Source organism: Sus scrofa, chromosome 6 (assembly GCF_054392235.1).
Source record: "Sus scrofa isolate SSC_HxYL_T2T_F1_AM1 chromosome 6, Sscrofa_HxYL_maternal_Yorkshire_Landrace_v2.0, whole genome shotgun sequence".
Classification (NCBI taxonomy): domain Eukaryota; kingdom Metazoa; phylum Chordata; class Mammalia; order Artiodactyla; family Suidae; genus Sus; species Sus scrofa.
In genome coordinates, this window is record NC_139388.1 from 90,126,880 (window position 1) to 90,152,366 (window position 25,487).

A 25,487-nucleotide genomic window follows, 5' to 3' on the forward strand; every position below is an offset into this window, starting at 1 on the left:
CCAGCCCCTTTCTCCACCCCTCAGAATTTATTCTTTGAAAGGATTTTGCACATATTGGTCAAGTTAGAATGAGTTTACTAAATGTACTTCAAGCAGTGGTTTCTCATGTTTATCACATTCCTCATTCATTGACCAGTCATTTGTTAGGTGCTTTGCCATATCCCAGTTAGTATACAAGATGCCTGCCATAAAAAATTGAATAAATGAATAAGATATAATCTCTGCTCTCAGGTACTTTTTATACTATGCCCAAGGAGAGACAAACAGGTAAACAAGTTTTAAGTATTAAGTGTTATAGTTGTTGTGATCAAAGCCTAAATAAAACACAGTTGGGTCACAAAGGAGGAAGTGGGCGATTAGACCAGAGGGTTGGAAGGAAATGAATCATGGAGGATACTTATTGAAAAACAAAAAATGCGGACGGATGTTCTGGGGAGAGGAGAGCAGAGATAGTGTAAAAGAAGATGGCAGTTTTCAGAGTTCTTGTTGTGACTCAGTGGTAACGAACCTGACTAGTATCCATTAATACACAGTTTTGATGATCCCTAGCCTGGGAACTTCCATATGCCCCAAGTGTGGCCCTAAGAAGCAAAAAAGAAAAAAAGCGGGGGTGGGGGGGAGTGGAGAGAGAAGATGGCAATTTTGGGAACCACAAATAGTTTGGTACAGTTAGGGCTTGGATTGTCAGGTGGGGTTTGGTGAGAGTTAAAACCAGGGGCCAGATCTTGGAGGGACTTAAATGTCATAGTAAGGACTGGAGCCTTATCTCAGCAGAAAGGAGAGGGGCTTTTTGTTTGTTTGTTTTTTGGCCATGCCCACAACCTATGGAAATTCCCAGGCCAGGGATCAACCTGGGCTGCTGTGGTGACAGTGCCAGATCCTTAACCCATTGTGCCACAAGAGAACTCTATGGAGAGGGTTCATGAAGGGTTTTAAGGGGGGTGTTCCGTGATCACTGTGGGAGGAATACAGACGACCAGGAAGAGGCAAAGAGACCACTTCAGCCTAGAGATGACTTAGCCTGAATTAAGGCATTAGTGGTAGAAATAGAGACAGGGAGGCTGACTAGTGTTGAGTTGCATCTGGCAGGATTTGGTGACTGACTGTAGGAGTTGAGGAGGAGGAAAAGAGAGAAATTTAGTGTAATTCCCAGGCTTTTGTTTTAGTCTACTGTGCGGTGTGATGCCATTAACAAGGATGGGGAATATAGGAAGAAGAGTAGTTTGGGAGGTGGGAGAGGAGAGAGAACTTGGTTATTTTAGACATAGTGAATTCAACAGAGTCCTATGGGGTGTCCAAAAATATTTATTTAGGGAGTTCCCTGGTAGTCTAATGGTTAGGATTTGCCATGTTCATTGCTGTGGCCTGAGTTCAGTTCCTGGTCCAGGAGCTGAGATCCCACATCAAGCTGCTGTGTTCTGTAGCAAACACAAAAACAAAAACACATGATTTTATTTATTTAGTAGTTAATTGTGTCCTGGTGTGGAATTTAGAAGGGAGATCTGTGCTAAAGATGTCACCATGTGGGTGGGTAGTCACTGATGCAAAGGATTCAGGCAGTGCTTTATGATAACAAGATGCAGTAATTAACATTAGGTTTATTATGGAAATTTTTCTCTTTTTTTTGCTTTTTAGGGCCATACCCACAGCATATGAAGATTCCCAGGCTACAGGTCAAATTGGAGCTGCAGCTGCCGACCTGCACCACAGCAACATGGGATATGAGCTGCATCTGCGACCTACATCACAGCTCACTGCAATGCCACTGATGGAGGCTAGGGATTGAATCAGCATCCTCATGGATACTAGTCAAGTTTATTACTGCTGAGCCACAATGGGAACTCCTACTATGGAAGTTAAAAGTCATCACTGTATCATGGTAGGTTATCTGAACCATTTCTTAGAAGGTAGAAACAGGAGTTACCCTCATGGTGCAGTGGAAATGAATCCGACTAGGAACCATGAGGTTATAGGTTCAATCCCTGGCCTCGCTCAGTGGGTTAAGGATCTGACGTTGCTATGAGCTGTGGTGTAAGTCTCAGACATGGCTCAGATCCCGCATTGCTGTGGCTGTGGCGCAGGTTGGCAGCTATAGCTCCAATTAGAACCCTAGCCTGGGAACCTCCATATGCCGCGGATGTGGCCCTAAAAAGACAAAAGATGAAAAAGAAGGTAGAAACATTTTGGAGAGAGATTTTGCTTAAGTGGTACCTCTACTGCTAGTTACTTTGGGCATAATCTCTTTTTTTTTAATTTTTTCTTTTTAGGGCCACATTTGAGGCATATCGAAGTTCCTGGGCTAGGGGTCCAATCAGAGCTGCAGCTGCTGGCCTACACCACAGCCATAGCAACACAGACTTCTCAACCCACTGAGTGAGGCCAGAGATTGAACCCAATGTCCTTAGTTACCACTAAGCCACAATGGGAACTCCTCTTTTTTTTTTTTTTTTTTAAACTAGTATTTGCTCATGTGGATCATTTGAATATGGTGCCTTAAATAATGCTAAAGTGGGAGTTCCTGTTGTGGCTCAGCTGGTTATAAATCCAACTAGTATCCATGAGGATGCAGGTTTGATCCTTGGCCTTGCTTAGTGGGTTAAGGATCTGGCGTTGCTGTGAGCTGTGGTGTAGGTCACAGACGTAGCTAGAATCCCATGTTGCTGTGGTGTAGGCTAGCAGCTGCAGCTCCAATATAACCCCTGGCCTGGGAATTTTCATATGCCGCAGATACAGCCCTTAAAGAAAAGTGCTAAAGTGTAAAAATGGCTGACGTGCCTAGATTCCAACAAGGGACATCATTTCTGTGATCAGCAGATTCTTCCTGGCTTGAACTATACAGCAGTATTACTTATTAGTCTTGTTTGGAGAATTCTATGACTTAATTCTTATGTCATGAGCTTGTTTTTACTTTTTTCTTTTTTTGCTTTTTAGGGCTGAACCTGCAGCATATGCAACTTCCCAGGCTAGGGGTCCAGTCGGAGCTACCACTGCTGGCCAATGCCAGAGCCTCAGCAGCTCGGGATCTGAGCTGAGTCTGAGACCTATCCCACAGCTTGAATCCCTTACCCACTGAGCAAGGCCTGTGATTGAGCCTACATCCTCGTGGATACTAGTCAGATTCATTTCTGCTGTGTCACAATGGGAACTCCATGAGCTTTTAATGCTAGGAAGGGTAAAGTCTGGTGTAAAATAGTAACAAGGAACAGTGTAAATAGGTGCAAGAGTAACTTTCCTTTGGGGTGAGGAAAGTTGTTGATTCCTTTCAATGGTAGTAGCTGCTAAGCAGTTCTGGAAGCTTGGAATTTAAATACAATGAGGCACTGAACAGAACACTAACATTGAGTAGTAAAGTATATTATTTTATTCCTTTTGAGATAGATTAAAACAAATTTCTTAACCCCATGCTGTGAATATTAATTTTTTCATGATTTATGTAGTTTGTTTATCGATGGACACTTTTACAACAGGATTTATGAAGCTGGGTCCGAGAACAACACAGCAGTTGTGGCAGTAGAAACTCACACGATACACAAAATTGAAGAAGGGATTGGTAAGTTTTTTGTTGTTCTAGTACTTTTTTTTTTTTTTTTTTTTTAAGGACACAGCCACGGCATATGGAAGTTCCCAGGCTAGGAGTTGAATTGGAGCTGCAGCTAACTGCCTACACCACACCCACAGCAACACAGGATCCAAGCCATGTCTGTGACCTATACCCACAGCTCATGGTAATGCCAGATCCTTAACCCACTGAGTGGGGCTGGGGATCAAACCCTTTCCTCATGGATACTAGTTGGGCTCATTACTGCTGAGCCACAATGGGAACTCCTTTTTTTAAAAAAAATTTTTATTATTTTTTTAATGGCTGTAACCAAGGCATATGGAAGTTCATGGGCCATAGATTGAATTCGAGCCTCATCTTCAACCTATAGCACACTTTATGCCACAGCTCTGGCAACTCCAGATCCTTTAACCCACTGTGCTGGGCTGGGGATGGAACCCACACCTCCGTAGCAACCTGTGCTACTGCAGTCAAATTCTATTGCACCACAGTGGGAACTCCCGTTCTAGTGCCTTTTATTTTTTATTTTTTTGCTTTTCAGGGCCACACCTGCGGCATATGGAGGTTCCCAGGCTAGATGTCGAATTGGAGCTGCAGCCACCGGTCTATGCCACAACCACAGCAACACAGGATCCAAGCTGCATCTGCAACCTACACCATGGCTCATGACAATGCTGGATCCTTAATCCACTGATCGAGGCAGGGATCAAACCCGTGTCCTTGTGGATCCTAGTCGGGTTCGTTAACTGCTGAGCCATGAAGGGAACTCCCCGTTCTAGTACTTTTGACCTTAGCTTCCTTGGTTGAAATTTCTTGCCTTTTGTGCCTTATTTCCACCCCCTATCCAGTGTGCCCTACCAGTGCTTAGCTATCAGTTTAATGATGGCATATCTAGAGACACGACTAATTAAGATGCTAGGGCTGTCAGATAATTTTTTTTCTTTTTCTTTTTCTTTGACTGTGCCTGTGACACATAGAAGTTCCTAGGCCAGGGATCAAACCTGTGCCACAGCAGTGACCTAAGCCACTGCAGTGACAATGCCAGGTCCTTAACCACTGTGCCACAAGGGAATTCTTATCAGTTGATAATTACATCACTTTGCTGGGGTTGCTTTTTCTTTTTTTGCATGTGTCTTTTTAGGGCCTCCTCTGTGGCATATGGAGGTTCCCAGGTTAGGGGTGGAATCAGCTACAGCTGCCAGCCCACACCACAGGCACAGCAACGCAAGATTCGAGCCATGTTTGCCACCTACACCATAATTCATGGCAATGCCGGATCCTTAACCCACTGAGCGAGGCCAGGGATCGAACCTGCGTCCTCGTGGATATTAGTGGGGTTTGTTAATCACTGAGTCATGGTGGGAACTCCCTTTGCGGGGGTTGCTGAAAATATTTTCATCTATATAAATCCCTCAGAGAAATTGGAGCCTCAAAGTTGATCTCTGTCATTGGGGAAGTTGTGGATGAGGACTGATGATCTGTTGATTGGAGGGCAGTCAATGGAAGGAAACTGAAGAGAAACTTGGAAATTGGACAAACCTGATTTTAATCCCAAGTTCTTACTTTTTGCTGTGTTTCCTTGGGAAAGTACCTTCATCTTTCTGAGACCTACAGACGTACATAGGAAACAATCACAGCCTCATAGAATTTTCTAAAGAGCTAATTAAGATTGAGCCTATAGGAGTTCTTTTGTGGCGCAGCAGGTTAAGGATCTGGTGTTGTCACTGCAGTAGCTTGAGTTGCTGCTGTGGTGCAGGTTCAGTTTCTTGCCTGGGAACTTCCACATGCTACAGGCATAGCCGGTAAATAAATATGTAAATAAATAAATATAAATAAAATCATTAAAAAAAGATGGAGCCTGTAAGAGCACATATGCAGTATCTGGCACTGTGGGGGCTTGGTAAGAGAGCTGTTATGCCATACTTCTTCCAGGAAATTCCTAACCAGTATCAACCAGTGTGAACTGTTAGCCCTTCGCTGGAACCAGCAGACTCTAGAGATTTTGTTTTGTTTTGATTTGTTTGTTTTTTACTTTTTTGGGCCACCCTGTTGCATATGGAAGTTCCCAGGCTAGGGGTCGAATCGGAGATGCAGCTACCAGACTATGCCACAACCGCAGCAACATGAGATCTGAGCTGCGTCTGTGACGTACAGTGTAGCTCATGGCAATGTGGGATCCTTAAACCACTGAGTGGGGCCAGGGATCTAACCCGTATCCTCATGGATACTAGTTGAGTTTATTACCATTGAGCTATGATGGGAACTCTGAGACTAGAGGTGTTGAATTAAGCTTTGGGGAAGTATGTTTTTTTTTTTTTTCTTTTTTGTCTTTTTGCCTTTTCTTGAGCCTCTTCCACAGCATATGGAGGTTCCCAGCCTAGGGGTCTAATTGGAGCTGTAGCTACCAGCCTACAGCAGAGCCACAGCAATGTGGGATCTGAGCCACGTCTGCGACCCACACCACAGCTCATAGCAATGCCAGATCCTTAACCCACTGAGCAAGGCCAGGGATCGAACCCGCAACCTCATGGTTCCTAGTGGAATTCGTTTACCACTGCACCATGACGGGAACTCCAGGGGAAGAGTATTTGATAAATAACTGATATTTTCCCATTTTCAGATGCAAGCACTATAGAAGCAAATGAGGACATGGAAATTGCTTACCCTATAACTTGTGGTGAGAGCAAAGCCATTCTCCTTTGGAAGAAGTTTGTATGTCCAGGAATAAATGTAAAATGTGTCAAGGTAATTGTCCTTTCTCCTTGCTAGGCCCTATTTTGGGGCTCCTTGTTTTCAAACGGTGTGGTTTCAGTGCTTCATCTTTCTCTTCCCCCATTATCAATGTTTTCCCCCGTTTTGTGACTCTAGTCCCTTTGTGTCACAGTGAAAAAAAAGTAAGGACTTTGGAGTGAAATTGACCTGGATTCAAGTCCCACCAGACTATAAGTCCTTTGAGAGCTGAGAATTTGTCTGTTTTGTTCACCAGTGTATCCCCAGCATCTAAAATAGTGCTTGGCATATTTGTCAGTAAATATTTGTTGAATGAATGGAGTCCCATCTCTATCACTGACTTGCTGGGTGACCTTGAGCAAGGTATTTAATATTTCAGAGCCTTATATATTACAGTAAAAATAATTACACACAGTAAGGTTGCTAGAAGATGAACTGAGATAGTATATGTAAAATGTCACAGTGATGTGTAATTTAGTAGTTTGTTGAAAATTATTATTGATAAAAATAATTTTCATGAGAGCACAATGTGGAAATAATTGCTTATTCTGTTTCCACTGGTAGCCATAGCTTTACCCATAAATAGTTGGTATCATCACTGGCATTGTCCTGGAATCATTAAGAATTACAGACTTTTGAGGCTCTGTAGTGCTGTTAGTTTCTACCATATTTGTTCTTTCTACCGTATCCTGAATCTTGTCATTAGGGCTGGATAGATTACTTCATTTTAACAGTCTTTGTAACACCTGCTTGATTCAGGGCATAAACGGATATTAGATCCAAATCAGTATATTCATCTCTGACACTCCTCTTGTCATCTGTAGCTTTGTACCAGGACAGGGCAGGATCGCCTTCTCTGCACATGGGACAGATGGGTAGAGAATACAAGGCTATGACTTAAGATGTCATCTGGGTATTGTTTATACATCAGAAGTAAAGTTATGTCTTTTTTCCCCTCTTGGCCTGCCTAAGTTGACATTGGATTATTTTGGACTTTTCTTTTTACATTAGTTCAATGATCAGTTGATCAGCCCCAAGCATTTTGTTCATCTGGCTGGCAAATCCACCCTGAAGGACTGGAAGAGAGCTATTCGTCTGGGTGGAATCATGCTCAGGTGAGCCCATACCTTTCAACTGTCTTTGGGGCACTTAATCATGGTAGAATCCAGAGAGCCCAGTCTTTCTAATTAATTTATTTATTTATCGGCTGTACCTGTGGCATACAGAAGTTCCAGGTCAAGGATGGAACCCAAGACACAGCAGTAATCTGAGCCACAGCAGTGACAGTGCTGAGTCCTTAGCCGCTAGGCCACCAGGGAATTCCAGTCTTTTCTCTTTAATTTGAATTTTTATTTTTTCTGAAGGATTGGCTTGAGTAATCCATGCATTATTTGACCTTCCTTGACTTATTCTTAAAATCCCTGTGAGAAAAGGAAAGTTGAATTAAATTGACTCTTCCCAGCATCCGGGGTAAATTAGTCTTTTTCTTTTTGCTTTTTAGGGCCACACCTGTGACATATGCAAGTTCCCAGGCTAGGGGTTGAATCGGAGCTACAGCTGCTGGCCTGCACCACAGCCATAGCAATAGCAGACCCAAGCCGTGTCTGTGACCTACACTGCAGCTCATGGTAGCGCTGGATCCTTAACCCACTGAGCAAGGCCAGGGATCTAACTCATATACTCATGGACATTAGTCGGGTTCGTTACTGCTGAGCCACAACAGGAACTCCCAGGGCAAATTTTTCTGATGATAGAATGTTGGGTAGGATCTTCTCTGGGTAGAGAAGCTCAGGAGTAGATGACAGTCCTGCTTGAGGTTGCTAAGCATAGGTAGAGCTAAGCCAGGTGCTAAGCAAGTTTGACAACTATGGAGATGTATGCTGCCTGACAAATCCTGGGATAATTTGGTAGAATAGAAAAGTGCTGTTCATAAATAACAATTATGCACAGTGAATACAATCTTTGCCATCATTATACCATTGTAAACTTTTTTTTTTTTTTTTTTTTTTGTATTTTTGCCTTTTCTAGGGCTGCTCCCATGGCATATGGAGATTTCCAGGCTAGGAGTCCCAATCTGAGCTGTAGCTACCAGCCTACGCCAGAGCCAAAGCAACGCTAGATCCGAGCCGCATCTGCAACCTACACCACAGCTCACAGCAACGCCAATCCTTAAGCCACTGAGCAAGGTCAGGGATCAAACTGGCAACTTCATGGTTCCTAGTTGGGAACGATGGGAACTCTTGTAAACTTTAGAATGTATAACATCCCCACCCATCTCTTTGTGCAGCAAGTTTATTATTGTAATTTTTCCCCTTTTGCTGTAATTAAATTAGTTGGTATTTCTTTTTTCTTTCTTTCTTTTCCTCTTTTTTTTTTTGGTCTTTTTAGGGCCGCACCCTCGGTATATGGAAGTTCCCAGGCTAGGGGTAGAATTGGAGCTGTAGCCATCAGCCTACACCACAGCCATAGCAACGTGGGATCCAAGCCATGTCTGCGATCTACACCACAGCTCTTGGCAACACTGGATTCTTTAACCCAATGAGTGGGGCCGGGGAACAAGTCCGAATCCTCATCGATCCTAATTGGGTGGGTTACTGTTGAGCCACAATGGGAGCTCCATAGTTGGTATTTCTTGAGCAAGAAATTGATAGAAAAATTTTAAATGCAGTTAAGAATTAAAAGTTCCAGGAGTTCCTGTTAAGGTGCAGCAGAAACAAATCTGACTAGTATCCATGAGGTTGTGGGTTCGATGCCCGGCTTTGCTCAGTGGGTTAAGGATATGGCATTGCTGTGAGCTGTGGTGTAGGTCGCAGATGTAGCTTAGATCCTCCATTGCCATGGTTGTGGCGCAGGCCAGCAGCTCTAGCTCTGATTAGACCCCTAGCCTGGGAACTTCCATATGCTGAGGGTGCAGCTCTAAAAAGCAAAGATAAAAAGAGAGAAAAAAGAATTAAAAGTTTCAGGAGTTCCCATTATGGCTCAGCGGAAACCAGTCTGACTAGCATCCGTGAGGATGCAGTTTCAATCCCTGGCCTCACTCAGTGGGTTAATCTGGCATTGCTGTGAGCTGTGATATAGGTTGCAGACATGGCTTGGATCTAGCGTGGCTGTGACTGTGGCATAGGCTGGTGGCTACAGCTCTGATTTGATCCCTAGCCTGGGAACTTCCATATGCAGCAGGTATGGCCCTAAAAAGACAAAAGACAAAAAAAAGAAAAGAATTAAAAGTTCCCCACAGAACATGTATAAGAACCTCAAAACCTCTTACCTTTGTCTTATGTGCTTTGAAAAGTCCTTATGATGTAAGAAAGAAAACAAAATATAATATAAATTAAACAGTGAGATTTTAGCTTTTTGTTTCTGCTGTGCTGCAACAGGAACTCCTGCAGTCAGATTCTTAACCTACTGTACCACAGGAACTTATGTGATTTTAGTTGTTTTAAAACACACACAAAGGAGATCCTGTCATGGCTCAACGGTAACAAATCTGACTAATATCCATGAGGACACAGGTTCGATCCCTGGCCTTGATCAGTGGGTTAAGGATCTGGTGTTGCCATGAGCTGTGGTGCAGATTATAGACTTAGGCTCAGATCTGGCATTGCTGTGGCTGTGGTGTAGGCCCGCAGCTACAGCTCTGATTCAACCCCTAGCCTGGGAATCTCCATATGCCCTAAAAAGACAAAAGACAAAAACAAAAGAACAAAAAAAAAAAAACAACCAAAACACACACACACACATACTGGTTTCTTTGATCAGATTCAATCCCTGGCCTGGGAATGTCCATATACTGTGGGTGTGGCCAAAATAGAAACACACACATGTTAAGTAAAGTTAGTGGAAGAAAATATGCTGAAATATTGACAATATCTCTGTGTTGGGGAGAGATCAGTAGTTGTATGACATTGGGGATGAATACCTGTTAACTTTCTTTTTTGTTGTTCTTAGCTTTTTTTTATTTGCCCAGAAAAACACACGTATGCCAACTTCCCCCAAATGTAAAAAAGACTCGAGTGCCTAAAAAAAACTCTTTAGTGAAAGCCAAGTGACATTATAACATAGAGTAATATAATTAAAATACCCCATGATTTTGCTCATGGCCTGTAATAACAATGTCTTATGTATCCAATTATGAGGACATTTTATAGTACGGATATAGTATAATCAACTTTGCTCTCTATTTATAGAAGAGTTATCTTTTTTTTTTTTTTTTTTTTGGCTGCACCCACAGCCAAAAAAGTCCCTAGACCAGGGACTGAACCTGCATCACAGTTGCTGGCCTGCAACACAGCTGTGGCAATGTGGGATCCTTAACCCACTGCACCACTAGGGAACTTCCTTTTTTTTAAGGGAAGAAATATGCTGAAGTTTTATGTCTTCAGAAGTGGCAACAGATCTTGCTGGTCTACAAATACCAATACATCAGAATCTTATCACAAAACTGTAATTCCTCTGTGGCATTTCTCAGTTGTGCTGAGATATGAATTAGTCTTTTCCTTCTTTGAGTTTGATTTCAATGAGATTCTATGGGGAAATCAGCTATCGTCAGGATAGCTAAATATATATAAAGCTTAGTGATAATGGGAAATAAAAGAGAATACTCGTAATGAGTAGACTAGGGAAGAAAAAGGAGTACTTGTAAATGTGGGCAGAACCGATGAAAATTTTATAGCCCTAATTAGAATTTTTACAACCTATTGACTTTTTTCATTCTTTTTTGGCTGCCCCGCAGCATGTGGAGTTCCCGGGTCAGGGATCAGATTCGAGTCAGAGTTGCAACCTACAGAGTTGCCACATTGTAGCTGTGGCAATGCCAGATCCTTTAACGCATTGTTAAAGGATCAAACCTTTTTCCCAGCACTGCAAAGATGCTGAGGATCCCATTGAGCTACAGTGGAAACTCCCAACCCAATAACTTTTTTTTTTTTTTTTTGGTCTTTTTGCTATTTTTGGGGGCCACTCCTGTGGCATATGGAGGTTCCCAGGCTAGGGGTCTAATCAGAGCTGTAGCCACTGGCCTACGCCAGAGCCACAGCAACGCAGGATCCGAGCCGTGTCTGCAACCTACACCACAGCTCATGGCAACGCCGGATCGTTAACCCACTGAGCAAGGGCAGGGCCCGAACCCGCAACCTCATGGTTCCTAGTCGGATTCGTTAACCGCTGCACCACGACGGGAACTCCCCAATAACTTTTAATACTATTAGGTTTCACTAATCTACAGAATAGTCTCAGCAACTTTGTCTCTTATTTTTTCCCCTCTAGATGAAGTGCAGGCTAAACTGGTACTTTTTGTCTCTTTGCATAGGAAAATGATGGACTCCGGACAGATTGATTTTTACCAACATGACAAGGTTTGCTCCAATACCTGCAGAAGCACCAAATTTGATCTTCTGATCAGCAGTGCAAGAGCCCCAGTGCCAGGACAGCAGACAAGTGTGGTGCAGACACCCACTTCGGCCGATGGTAGGGGGTAGGAAACCACCTGAAAACCCACTGTGTTTTTCAGTAGCACATTGCCTCTCATTTCTCCTTTGTGTTTCTTAATTTCAGTTCTCCTGAGCATTGATATAAGGTATGGTAATCTTGGGTGGGAGTCCATGCTTTAGAAACAGATCTTTGTTCTCTCCCAAATGTTGGCCATATCTCCTTCCTTGTTTCTTCTTCTTCTTTTTTTTTTTTTTTTTTTTTTTGTCTTTTTAGGGCCACACCCACAGCATATGGAAGTTCTCAGGCTAGGAGGTGAATTAAGCCTCAGACCTATACTACAGCTTACAGCAACACCAGATCCTTAAGCCACTGAATGAGGCCAGGGATCTAACCTGTGTCCTCATGGATACTAGTCAGCCACAACAGGAACTCCCTTACTTGTTTATTATAATGCATGGTAAACATTAGAAAGGTGATTCAAATTTTTTTTTTTTTTTATTTTGCTTTTTAGGGCTGCACCTGTGGCATATTGAGACTCCCAGGCTAGAGGTTTAATCGGCGCTACAGCTGCCGGCCTACACCACAGCCACAGCCATACCAGGTCCAAGCCGCATCTAGGACCTACACCACAGCTCACGGCAATGCCAGATCCTTAACCCACTGGGCAAGGCCAAGGATCAAACCTGCAACCTCATGGTTCCTAGTCAGATTCGTTTCCGCTGTGCCATGACAGGAACTCCCATATAATGTTTATTTAATGGTTTCACTTGGGTGTCACTTGGCATATCTTAGAAGTTAGATTGTTTTGAAAACCTTTTGCTCTACTGCTAATGGTCAAGGCAGGAAGGTGGATTAGAAAGGTGAATCGTTTTCAGCTGTTGAACTGAGATGTATCAAAGACATATCATTGGCTGGACTATGGACATTTTGCTCTAAGGATCAAAGAGCTCTATCTGGAAGGGATCCAGATAACCAAGCTGAGGCTTCCTCACAAATGAGATAGGCTGGGAGCACACTTAACTTCAGTATTGTTGAGTTTGGGACTAGGGCTCTCTCTAAGAAAGGTGTAGCCATGTGAGATTTCTACTAAGGACTCAGTCCTGCTAGAGAGTTAGCACAGCTAAGATTCTTAGAACATGTCTAAACTACTTCCAGGAGACTTATAAATATGCTTGACAGAGACACAAGAACACTAAAGGATGTAAGGGAAGTACTGTGCTTTGCAAATGACCTCTCAAGGTTTCTTTTGGTCAGCCCTAATGTTCTGTGAGTAACTGCTGGGTGAGTAGAAGCCAAATCTCTTGAAACCTAAGTTCCTTTCAAGAAAGTATAAAATATCTAGCAATTTTTGGTCATGTGACACTTTCACTTAAAAAGTGAAAGATGCTGAGAGGTTATCTACTTCCTTTTTAATTTGACCAAAATTTCTTTACTTGATTGTCCATATTGATATGACTGACTTGCTTGATTATTGATACACTCCAGCGTGGAGAGTCCATACTTGTTTATATTTCTGTCTGATCAGTTTGATTTTTCTTAGTTCTTTTTGTTTAAAATCTTAATATAATTTTTTTTTTTTTGTCTTTTTAGGGCAACACCTGCAGCATATGGAAATTCCCAGGCTAGGGGGCAAATCTGAGCTGTAGCTGCCAGCCTACACCACAGCCATAGCAACACAAGAGCTCAGCAATGTCTGCAACCTACACTGCAGCTCATGGCAATGCCAGATCCTTAACCCACTGAGCTGGGCCAGAGATTGAACCCGCATCCTCATGGATACTAGTCAGGTTCACTACTGCTGAGCCACAATGGGAACTCCAAAATCTTAATATATAATTGATTGCAAAAGATTTTTTCCTCCATGAATCTGCTATTATGGATTTCTTACCTCATTTTTTTGGTCTCATTTCTCACTTTCTCTTACATAGCCTGATAAATAAGTTATCGTAATTTCATGTATGCTAGATGGTTAGTATCAAACATGCTTGTAGTAGGGCTCTTGACTAAGCACCATAATTTTCTTTTTCTTTTTCTTTTTTTTTTTTTTTTTTTTGTCTTTTTTGCTATTTCTTTGGGCCGCTCCCGTGGCATATGGAGGTTCCCAGGCTAGGGGTCAAATTGGAGCTATAGCCACTGGCCTATGCCAGAGCCACAGCAACTCGGGATCCGAGCCGCATCTGCAACCTACACCACAGCTCACGGCAACGCCGGATCGTTAACCCACTGAGCAAGGGCAGGGACCGAACCCGCAACCTCATGGTTCCTAGTCGGATTCGTTAACCACTGCGCCACGACGGGAACTCCTCTTTTTCTGTTTTTAAAAAAATTTTTTAATTTATTTTTTATTTGGCTATGCCCATGGCATGTAGAAGTCCTGGGGCTAGGGATTGAACCTGTGCCATAGCAGGGACAATGCTGGATCCTTAACCCACTGTGCCACCAGAGAACTCCCATGATTTTCTTTCTTTCTTTCTTTCCTTCTTTCCTTCTTTCTCTCTCTCTCTCTGTCTTCCTTCCTTTCTTTCTTTCCTCTCTCTTTCTTTCTTTCTTGGCTGAACCTGTAACATATGGAATTTCCCAGGCCAGGGATCGAATCTAAGCTGCAGCTGCAACCTATGCCATAGCTATGGCAATACTGGATCCTTAACCCACTACACTGGGCTGGGAATTGAACCTGTTCTGCCATAGAGACAACACCGGATCCTTAACCCTGCTGTGCCACAGCAGGAGCTCCCTATAATTTTCTTTTAAATTATTTCAAGTCCTCCTCATCCTCACTAAGTCTGAGTCTGGCAGCCTGGCAATCATGCCCACCTTCCATCTCTTTCAAAACCATAACTGCTCAGAAAGCAGATTGCTGTTGTGTGACTGTATCTTTCATTTGTGAAGTTATCTCTCATCTGCTATTCAAAGTCAGAAGAAAGCATTTACTTTTGCAGGGAAGATTTTCTTTGGAAAATTCCATATTCATCCCTGCTTACTTAAGATTCTAGTTTTCAATATAGGGACCTGCAGACAAAAGGCCAGAGAATTAAAATATCAGGACCTCTTTGGCTGTATGAGATAGAAGATAGCTATGACTTTTTCATAAAATTCACTGGTCTTACCTTTAAATGACTGCTTTTAGGTAGCATCACACAGATTGCTATCTCAGAAGAGAGCATGGAAGAGGCTGGGCTGGAATGGAACTCTGCTCTCACTGCTGCTGTCACCATGGCCACAGAGGAAGGCGTGAAGAAAGACTCCGAGGAAATTTCAGGTACTTTCTGTGGGGCTCAGATATCTTGCAGGGTTTGTGACTTTTATCATCATTATGATTGTGGACACAGAAGCCCTCTTCATTGCTCGTGCTGGTTTTTCTCTCTCTCTTCTTTTTTTTTTGGTCTTTTTGCCATTTTCTTGTGCCGCTCCCTCGACATATGGAGGTTCCCAGGCTAGGGGTCGAATTGGAGTTGTAGCCACTGGCCTGTGCCAGAGCCACAGCATTGCCAGATCCGAGCTGCATCTGCAACCTACGCCACAGCTCACGGCAATGCCGGATCCTTAACCCACTGGGCAAGGCCAGGGATCAAACCCGCAACCTCATGGTTCCTAGTCAGATTCGTTAACCACTGAGCCATGACGGGAACTCCTGTGCTGGTTTTTCTTATGCATTTTAATACTAATTATAGCTACAAATATTTTATTTTAATCCATGCAATAGCCCTGCAACATCAGATTGTATGAAGAAATAAATGAGATTCAGAAAGGTTTAGCAACTTGTCTAAAACCAGTCACATAACTAGTGTCAGAGCAAATTGAATTTCAGCTATTTAACTCTGGAGTTCACGTCTTTTTTTTTTTTTTTTTTTTTTTTTTTTTTTGTCTTTTTGCTATTTCTTTGGGCCGCTCCCACGACATATGGAGGTTCCCAGGCTAGGGGTCGAATCGGAGCTGTAGCCACTGGCCTACACCAGAGCCACAGCAACGAGGGATCCGAGCCGTGTCTGCAACCTACACCACAGCTCACGGCAACGCCGGATCGTTAACCCACTGAGCAAGGGCAGGGACTGAACCCGCAACCTCATGGTTCCTAGTTGGATTCGTTAACCACTGCGCCGCGACAGGAACTCCTTTTTTTTCTTTTTTAAGTTTCTTTGAAGTATAATTGTGGAGTCCATGTTTTTTATCCTGTTATACTGACTCCAACTTTGGCACATTTCTTAGAAAACCAAGCTGCAAGATGTTAGAAGAAAAACTTAGGTAGCAGGTGTTGTAGAGGATGGTGATTAGTAATGATTAACCTAGAGGGGAGAGGAGAAACTTCACATCATCCTCCATTCATTAATTCACTTAAATATTTATTGCTGCCTTTTTTTAGCTGACACTGTTGCTCAATCTAGATAGATGAAAAGACGTAGCCTCTATCCTCAGGGAGCTTATAACCCCACCTACTCAACTGTTTTGTTTTGCTTTTTAAGTATATGACCCGAGGTAATATATCTTTAATTTCATTTCATTTCTTTATTATTTAACTTTTATTTTTATTTCTATATATATGTGTGTGTGTATATATATATATATATATATATATATTTTTTTTTTTTTTATAGCCATACCTACAGCATATGGAAGTTCCTGGGCCAGGGGTTGAATCGGAGCTGCCCCTGAAGCCTACTCCACAGCCGTGGTAACACTCGATCTGAGCCACGTCTGTGAGACCTATGACACAGCTTACAAGTAACGCCAGGTCCTTAACCCAATGAGCCCCAATAGGAAATCCTATTTTACTTTTTATTAGTTTTTGGCTACACCCCTAGTATGTAGAAGTTACCAGGCAATGATTGAATCTGGACCATAGCAGCAACCTTAACCACTTCAGTGACAATGCCAGATCCTTACCTCACTGTGTCACAAGGGAACTCCTATTTAATTTTTCTTTTCTTTCTTTTTTTTTTTAGGGCTGCACCTGCAGCATATGAAAATTCCTGGGCTAGGGATCTAATTGGAGCTGTAGCTGCCAGCCTACGCCATAACACAGCTGCCGAGATATGCCACAAACATGGCAATGCCAGATCCAAGCCAAATCTGTAACCTACGCTGGATCATCTAATCCACTGAGCAAGGCCAGGGTTGAACCCACATCCTCATGGATACTAGTCAGGTTTTTTTGGTTTTTTTTTTTTTTTTTTTTTGGCTTTTTTAGGGCCTCACCTGTGGCATATGAAAGTTCCCTGGCTAGCAGTCAAATCGGAGCTGTAGCTGCTGGCCTATACCACAGCTTACAGCAACACTAGATCCTTAACCCACTGAGTGAGGCCAGGGATTGAACCCACATCTTCATGGATACTAGTCGGATTCATTTCCACTGTGCCACAATAGGAACTCCAATGGGAACTCTTTAGTTGGGTTCTTAACCTGCTGAGCACAATGCAACTCCCCTATTTAGCTTTTTAACATTATATATTATTTAATTTTAAATTGAGCTATTTAAATAAATAATATTTTAGTATTTATTTAATATTTTTATTGATGAAGATAGGGTTTCCTGTAGCCAGAGCCATCACAAATTGACGCAGTTGTCACAAGTCCCTATTTTGCTGAAGAGTCCACATAATTAGGTGCCATCTCAGGAAGGCAGCTAATGTTCCAAAAGCTTCTTTTCTTTTCCCAGAAATAACCCAAGAAGAAGTCATTTCAAATTGAAATAATTTTGAATTTAACATTGTAACGATATGCCTAAGTACATGTAGCAGCCCTTGTTTACCCTCTGTCTTATCCTTCTTTTTCCAGAGGACACTTTGATGTTCTGGAAAGGAATTGCTGACGTAGGACTGATGGAAGAGGTTGTCTGCAATATACAGAAGGAAATAGAGGAGCTACTCAGGGGAGTTCAGCAGCGGCTTATCCAGGCTCCCTTCCAGGTCACAGGTAAACACACTAATCCTAAAAACAGCGGTCATTTATTAAACACTAGTAACTATAGGCAGATCCTGTTAACTTCATGGAACACTGAGGTGTAGGTATTATTATCCTCAGTTTACAGATTAGGAAACTAAGGCTCACAAAATTTACTATCCAAAGTTTATAACTAGGGTTTTTTGTTTGTTTGAATTGTGATATATCATTTTTTTAAATTTAGGTATAGTTGACTTAACAATACTGTGTTAGTTTTAGGTGTACAGCAAAGTGTTTCAGTCACATTTTTTTTTCAGATTATTTTCCATCATAGATTATTACAAGATATTGAATATAGTTCCCTGTGCCATATAGTAAATTCTTGTTGCTTATGTATTTTACATATAGTAGTTTATTATTTTTTTAATTTATTTATTTTTTATTTTTGTCTTTTTGTCTTTTTAGGGCTGCACCCGTGGCATGTGGTGGTTCCCAGGCTAGGGGTCTGATTTGAGCTTTTGCTGCAGGCCTATGCCAGAGCCACGGCAATGCCAGATCCCAGCCACGTCTGCGACCTACACCACAGCTCAAGGCAACGCCAGATTCCCAACCTGCTGAGCGAGGCCAGGGATCCAACCCACAACCTCAAGGTTCCTAGTTGGTGGAGTTCCCGTCATGGCTCAGTGGTTAACAAATCCGACTAGGAACCATGAGGTTCCGGGTTTGATCCCTGGCCTTGCTCAGTGGGTTAAGGATCCAGCGTTGCCGTGAGCTGTGGTGTAGGTCACAGATGCAGCTTGGATCCCGAGTTGCTGTGACTGTTGCGTAGGCCGGGGGCTACAGCTCTGATTAGACCCCTAGCCTGGGAACCTCCATATGCCTCGGGGCGGCCTTAGAAAAGACAAAAGAAAAAGAAAGGTTCCTAGTTGGATTCATCTCCACTGTGCCATGACAGGAACTCCTACATATAGTAGTTTGTATCAGTTAATTCCATACTCCTAATTATCCCTTCCCCACCATCACCTTTGGTACCATAAGTTTATTTTCTACATCTGTGAATCTGTTTCTGTTTTATATATAGATTTATTTGTATTATTTTTTAGATTCCACATGTAAGTGATATTAAATAATACTTACCTTTGTCTGACTTGCTTCACTTAGTATAATATTCTCTAAGTCCATCCATGTTTCTGCAAATGGCAATATTTCATTCTTTTTTATGGCTAATATTCCATTGTATATATTTATCACACCTTCTCTATCCTTTTCTGCTGATGAACACTTAATTGCTTCCGTATCTTGGCTGTTGTAAATTATGCTGCAGTGAACATTGGACTGCTTATATCTTTTCAAATTAGGGTTTTCATTTTTTCCAGATATATACAGGAGTGGGGTTGCTGTATCATACATGATAGTTCTATTTTTAACATAACTAGGATTTTTTGTTTGTTTGTTTTTTGTCTTTTTAGGGCTGCTCCCGCAGCATATGGAGATTCCCAGGCTAGGGGTCTAACCGGAGCTGTAGCCGCTGGCCTTCTCCAGAGCCACAGCAACGCAGGATCTGAGCTGCGTCTGCAACCTACACCACAGCTTACGGCAACACTGGATCCTTAACCCACTGAACGAGGCCAGGGATCGAACCTGCAACCTTATGGTTCCTAGTCGGATTCATTAACCACTGAGCCACAACGGGAACTCCCATAACTAGGTTTTGAACTCAGGTCTGTCATTGCTTTTTTCCAGTGGTAATTTTTGCCTTTGTAAATGGTGCCAGAAAGCAATCTCTCTCAATATAGATATAGATACAAATAGATGTTTATAAAGAGTCTGAAAGTTGGAGAAATCCACCTGGTTTTACACAGTTTCATATTCTGTTAGTTTAAGGCTTCTAGAACTATTGTGTGCACTTATAGGCACACAGTAGTTCTGAATTCTTACAGGATGCTTGTTCTGCACAATGAAAAAGGATGTTCTAATTATCTGATACAAAAAGGGTCATGATGAGTTCTCATAAACTTGTGTGTTTAGTGAGTCCTTACTTGGATTTAAGTCTGTGGGGTTTTTTAGGCTGCACCCTTAACCTGCTGCATCACAAGGGAACTTCCTTACTTAGATTTGTTAGTTATGCCTTTTTAAAAATTTTTTTATTAAAGTATAGTTAATTTACAATGTTGTGCAATGTTAGTTACATCTTATTACCTGTTTTTAATTCATACCATATGTAAATACACTTAAACCTTATAGCAAAATATATTTTTACATGCTTGGAGGGGTTTCTTTTTGTTTTCTGTTTTTTTGCTTTTTAGAGCTGCACCTGCAGCATATGGAGTTTCCCAGACTAGGGGTCGAATTGGAGCTACAGCCGCTGGCCTACACCATAGCCATGGCAATTTGGGATCCGAGCTGCATCTTCGACCTACACCACAGCTCATGGCAATGCTGGATCCTTAACCTGCTGAGCAAGGCCAGGGATCAAACCCAAAACCTCGTGGTTACAAGTCAGAATCGTTTCCACTAAGCCACAACAGGAACTCCGACTTATTTTTATTTTAATTTTGTTTATTTATTAATTTTGGCCTCCCTGTAGCATATGGAGTTCTTGGGCCAGGGATCAGATCCAAGCTGCAGTTGTGACCTACACCAGATCCTTTAACCCACTGCGTTGGGCCTAGAGAGGACTATTTTAGACAGGGTGTCAAGGAAGCCCTCTCTAAGGAGATGGCATTTGAGAAGAGACCTGAACTGAAGGAGCTAGCCATGTGACAAGCTGGAAGAAGGGACATTCCAGGCAGAGGGAAAGAAGATTTTGAGGTGGCGATGAGCCTGGTGGGTTAAAAGGATTACAGAAGTGCTGATGTGGCTGCAGTGGAGTAGAATGGAGAGAATGATAGGTGATGAGGTTGGGAAGGAACAGAGGGGACAGTTTAGAGAAGCTTTGGTCAGAACTTTGAGGGTTTTTTTTTTTTTTTTTTTCGGCATATGGAGGTTCCCAGGCTAGGGGTCAAATCGGAGCTGTAGCCGCCAGCCTATGCCAGAGCCACAGCAACGCACGATCCGAGCCGTGTCTGCAACCTACAGCACAGCTCACGGCAACGCCGGATCATTAACCCACTGAGCAAGGGCAGGGACCGAACCCGCAACCTCAAGGTTCCTAGTCGGATTCGTTAACCACTGCGCCACGACGGGAGCTCCAGAACTTTGAGTTTTAAGATGATGGTAAGCCATCATAGTGATTTTGAGGAAAGTGAAGTGATCAGATTTGTTTATAATTTTATTTTTTAATTTTAATTTTATTTTAAAATTTTTATTTATTTATTTATATATTTTGTCTTTTTGCCTTTTATAGGGCCACTCCCATGGCATATGGAGGTTTCCAGGCTAGGGGTCCAATCGGAGCTGTAGCCGCTGGCCTATGCCACAGCGATAGCAACGCCAGATCCGAGCCACATCTTTGACCTACACCGCAGCTCACGGCAATACCAGATCCTTAACCCACTAAGTGAGGCCAGGGATGGAACCTGCAACCTCATCATTCCTAGTTGGATTCCTTGACTGCTGAGCCATGATGGGAACTCCCAGATTTATTTATAATTTTATTTATAATTTTAAAAGATCACTGTGGGAGTTCCCATTGTGGCTCAGTGGGTTAAGAACCCGACTAGTACCCATGAGGATATGGGTTTGATCACTGGCCTCCTTCGGTGAGTTTACAATCCTGTATTGCCACAAGCTGCAGCATAGCTCATAGATGCTGCTCGGATCCAGAATGGCTGTGGTATAGGCTGGCAGCTGCAGCTCCAATTCAATCCCTAGCTTAGGAACTTCCATATGTCTCAGGTGTAGCCCTAACAAAAAAAGACAACAACAACAAAAAGATCACTTTGGTTGCTGTGGGGAGAATAGATTATATGGGGCAAGAGTAGAAACAAGAAGACCATTTAGGCAGTTCCTTGGTGGCCTTGCAGTTTAAGGATCCAGTGTTGTCACTGCCGTGGTCTGGGTTCAATCCCTGGCCTGGGCACTTCCACATGCCATGGACAAAAAAAAGAAGACCGGTTGGGAGGCTTGAAGGAATTAGCCCAGGCAAGAGATGATGGTAGTGTGGATTAGAAAGGGTAGTGGTAGACCTAGGAAGAGGTGATCATGTTGGGGATATATTTTCAATGTGGAATGGACAAGTCTTGTTGAAGAATTGGATGTAGGGTGAAAAGAAGGAAATCCAGCGTAACTCATATGTTTTTGGTCTGACCTTTGAGTGGTCATACCATTTCCTGAGATGAGACCACTGGAAGAGGAAATCAGAATTGATTTTTGACTTATTAAGATGCTTATGAGGCCTTCACTCAGCGCAACAGAAGTATGAATCTGTAATGCAAGAAGGAGGTCAGGGCTGGAGGTGTGCATGTGGGAGTTCTTAGCATGTCCATGATACATAAAACCATGGAACTGGGGTTCCTGCTGTGACTCAGAGAGTTAAGAACCCCACATATTGTCCATTAGAATGTGGGTTTAGTCATTGGCCTTGCTCAGTGGGTTAAGGATCCAGCGTTGCCTTGAGCTGTTGTATAGGTCACAGACCTGGCTCGGATCCTACATTGCTGTGGCTGCAGCTTAGGCCAGAAGCTGTAACTCCGATTAGACCCCTAGCATAGGAACCTCCATATGCCTTGGGTGTGGCCCTAAAAAGCAAAAAAAAAAAAAAAAAAAAAAAAAAAATTGATGTAAAAATTTTTGTTTTGGAAAACAAAGATAATACTATTAATAATAAAATTCCCCGTCAGTTCCCATGTTTGGTACTTAAAATATGGTATTTCTAATCTTTATATCTGTTTTACAGAATAAGTATTATTAGTCCCAGCTGTTTCAAATGAGAAAAACAGGGGTGAAATGATTTACCCCAGCTCACACAGATAGGAAACATCAAAACTGAGCTTCGAGGAGTTCCCTTCGTGGCACAGCAGAAACAAATCCCACTAGTATCCTTTAGGTTGTGAGTTCAATCCCTGGCCTTGCTCAGTGAGTAGGGGATTCGACATTGCCGTGAGCTGTGATGTAGGTCACAGACACAGCTCGGATCCTGCATTGATATGGCTGTGGTGTAGGCCGGCAGCTGTAGCTCCGATTGGACCCCTGGCCTGGGAACTTCCATATGCCATGGGTTCGGCCCTAAAAAGCAAAAACAAAAGACAAAAAAACCCTGAGGTTCAAAAAGTACATGATCATGTTTCCTAAACCAAGTCAGAACCTATAACCAGATGCAAGATTTTTTCCTTTAAAACAATTTTTAGGAGTTCCCGTCATGGCGCAGTGGTTAACGAATCCGACTGGGAACCATGAGGTTGCAGGTTTGATCTCTGGCCTTGCTCAGTGGGTTGAGGATCCGGCATTGCCGTGAGCTGTGGTGTAGGTCGCAGATGTGGCTCGGATCCCGCGTTGCTGTGGCTCTGGTGTAGGCTGGCAGCTACAGCTCCAATTGGACCCCTAGCCTGGGAACCTCCAAGTACCACAGGAGTGGCCCAAGAAATGGCAAAAAGACCAAAAAAAAAATTTTTTTTTTAAATTTTATATTGGAGTATACTTGTTTTACAATTTATGTTAGTTTGAGGTATACCATAAACTGATTCAGGTATAGATATACATATACCTTTTCTTTCTCAGATTCTTTTCTACATAGGTTGTTATAGAACACTAAGCAGAGTTCCCTATGCTATACAGTAGGTCCTTGGTGATTATATGTAGTACTTTGTATATGTTAATCCCAAACTCCTAATTTTTTACCCCACATTTTTCTTTTGTTTCTTTTGTTCCTCCTCACACAGACCCCCACAGCATATGGAGTTTCCCGGCCACGGATGAAATCTGAGCCACAGTTGCAACCCAAGCCCCAGCCATGTCAATACCAGATCCCCAACCCACTGTTCTAGGCCGAAGATCAAACCTGCATTCCAGCACTCCCAGGACACCATTGTGCCACAGTGGGAACTCCTTTTGAGTTTATTTATGTGGAAAGATATATAAAGACATAACAATTAAATAAAAATAAGTTACATATGGAGTTCCCATCCTGTGCAGTGGAAATGAATCCAACTAGGAACCATGAGGTTGCAGGTTTGATCCCTGGCCTCAACCAGTGGGTTAAGGATATGGTTTTGCCATGAGCTGTGGTGTAGGTCAAAGACGCGCCTCGGATCCTGCATTGCTGTGGCTATGGTGTAGGCCCGTAGCTACAGTACTGATTAGACCCCTAGCCTGGGAACCTCCATATACTGTGGGTCCGGCCCTCAAAAGACAAAAAAAAAGTTACATATGTGATGAATCTTAAAATTTTTTGAAAATTCAATTAGTGTCTAATTTCTGGATTTTTAAATATATATAAACGGCACAATAGAAAGTTGGTGGAACATTTCTGTTTTAACTTGACAGACTTGTCTTTTGTTTTAAATAGATGCTGCTGTTCTCAACAATGTAGCACATACATTTGGCCTAATGGACACGGTCAAGAAGGTTTTAGACAACAGAAGGAACCAAGTAGAGCAGGGAGAAGAGCAGTTTCTCTATACTCTGACAGGTATGTGTAACTTCTCTCTGGCCTTAGGTAATATTATACTAACATCCTTGAGACTTGGCATTTCCTTTTCTTTTTCTTTTCTTTTTTGTAGGGCCATACCCATGACATATGGAAGTTCCCAGACTAGGAGTCATATTGGATCTGTAGCTGCCAGCCTACGCTACAGCCACAGCAACACAGGATTCAAGCTACGTTCCTGGATATGCACATGGATAATTTTTCTTTTTGGCCACACCCATGGCATGCGGAAGTTCCAGGTCTAGGGGTGGAACCTGTGCTATAGCTGTAACCAGAGCCACAGTGGTGACAAAACCAGATCCTTAACCCACTGAGCCACAGGGGAACTCCACACAAGGATAATTTAACTTTTTTTTTTTGTCTTCTTTTTTTCTCTTTTTTCTAGGGCCACACCCGCAGCATATGGAGGTTCCCAGGCTAGGGGTCTAGACACAGCTGTAGCCACTGGCCTACGCCAGAGCCACAGCAACGTGGGATCTGAGCCACATCTGCTACCTATACCACAACTGATGGCAACACCAGATCCTTAACCCACTGAGTGAGGCCCAGGATCAAACCCTCAACCTCATGGTTCCTAGTCGGATTCGTTAACCACTGAGCCACGACTGGAACTCCAACTCTTTATTTATTTATTTGTTTATTTAAATTTTTGTCCTTGATTTGTAGCAGTTTGATGTGGGATCTCAGTTCCCAGACCAGGGATTGACCTGGGCCTGTAGTGGTGAAACTGCTTTGTCATAACCACTAGACCACCAGGGAACTGCCTAATTTAACTCTTTTTAATGAGTGCTAACTTTGTGCAGGTCTCCAAGCTAGGTTTTGTTTGTTTGTTTAGGGCCGCACCCACAGCACATGGAAGTTCCCAGGCTAGGGGTCAAATTGGATCTGCAACTGCCGGCTTACACCATAGCTCATGGCAACACCAGATCCTTAACCCACTGAGCAAGGCCAGGGATCAAACCCACAATCTCATGGTTCCTAGTCAGATTCGTTAACCATTGAGCCATGACGGGAACTCCTAAACTTATTTTTATATCCAGTTTGTATTTTAAATTCAGCTTACCAAGTATTCTTATGGATGCCCTTTTACTTTTCTTTTTTTTTTTTTTTTTTTTTTTTTTTGGTCTTTTTAGGGCTGCACCCACGGCATATGGATGTTCCTAAGGTACGGGTCGAATTGAAGCTGTAGCTGCTGGCCTACACCACAGCTACAGCAACGTGGGATCCTACCCACGTCTATGACCTACACCACAGCTCATGGTAATGCTGGATTGTTAACCCACTGATCAAGACCAGGGGTGGAAT

The 25,487-nt window shown here is 42.7% G+C and overlaps 1 protein-coding gene across 18 annotated transcripts in view; it reads left to right on the plus strand.

The window, feature by feature from the left end:
• GMEB1 (glucocorticoid modulatory element binding protein 1) overlaps nt 1-25,487 on the plus strand; it is a 43,741-nt gene that overhangs the window by 12,570 nt on the left and 5,684 nt on the right. For 4 of the 18 annotated variants that reach the window (XM_021095680.2, XM_021095683.2, XM_021095684.2 and 1 more), the window contains 7 exons: nt 3,438-3,550; nt 6,180-6,304; nt 7,301-7,404; nt 11,598-11,755; nt 14,847-14,978; nt 17,492-17,629; nt 24,042-24,164. In XM_021095680.2, coding sequence (XP_020951339.1) covers nt 3,438-3,550; nt 6,180-6,304; nt 7,301-7,404; nt 11,598-11,755; nt 14,847-14,978; nt 17,492-17,629; nt 24,042-24,164 — 893 coding nt within the window. Of the gene's footprint in view, nt 1-3,437; nt 3,551-5,864; nt 5,928-6,179; nt 6,305-7,300; nt 7,405-11,597; nt 13,341-13,816; nt 14,979-17,491; nt 17,630-24,041; nt 24,165-25,487 lie in introns of those variants that run through there. The other 14 variants (XM_084963575.1, XM_084963576.1, XM_084963577.1 and 11 more) reach the window with 8 other exon arrangements.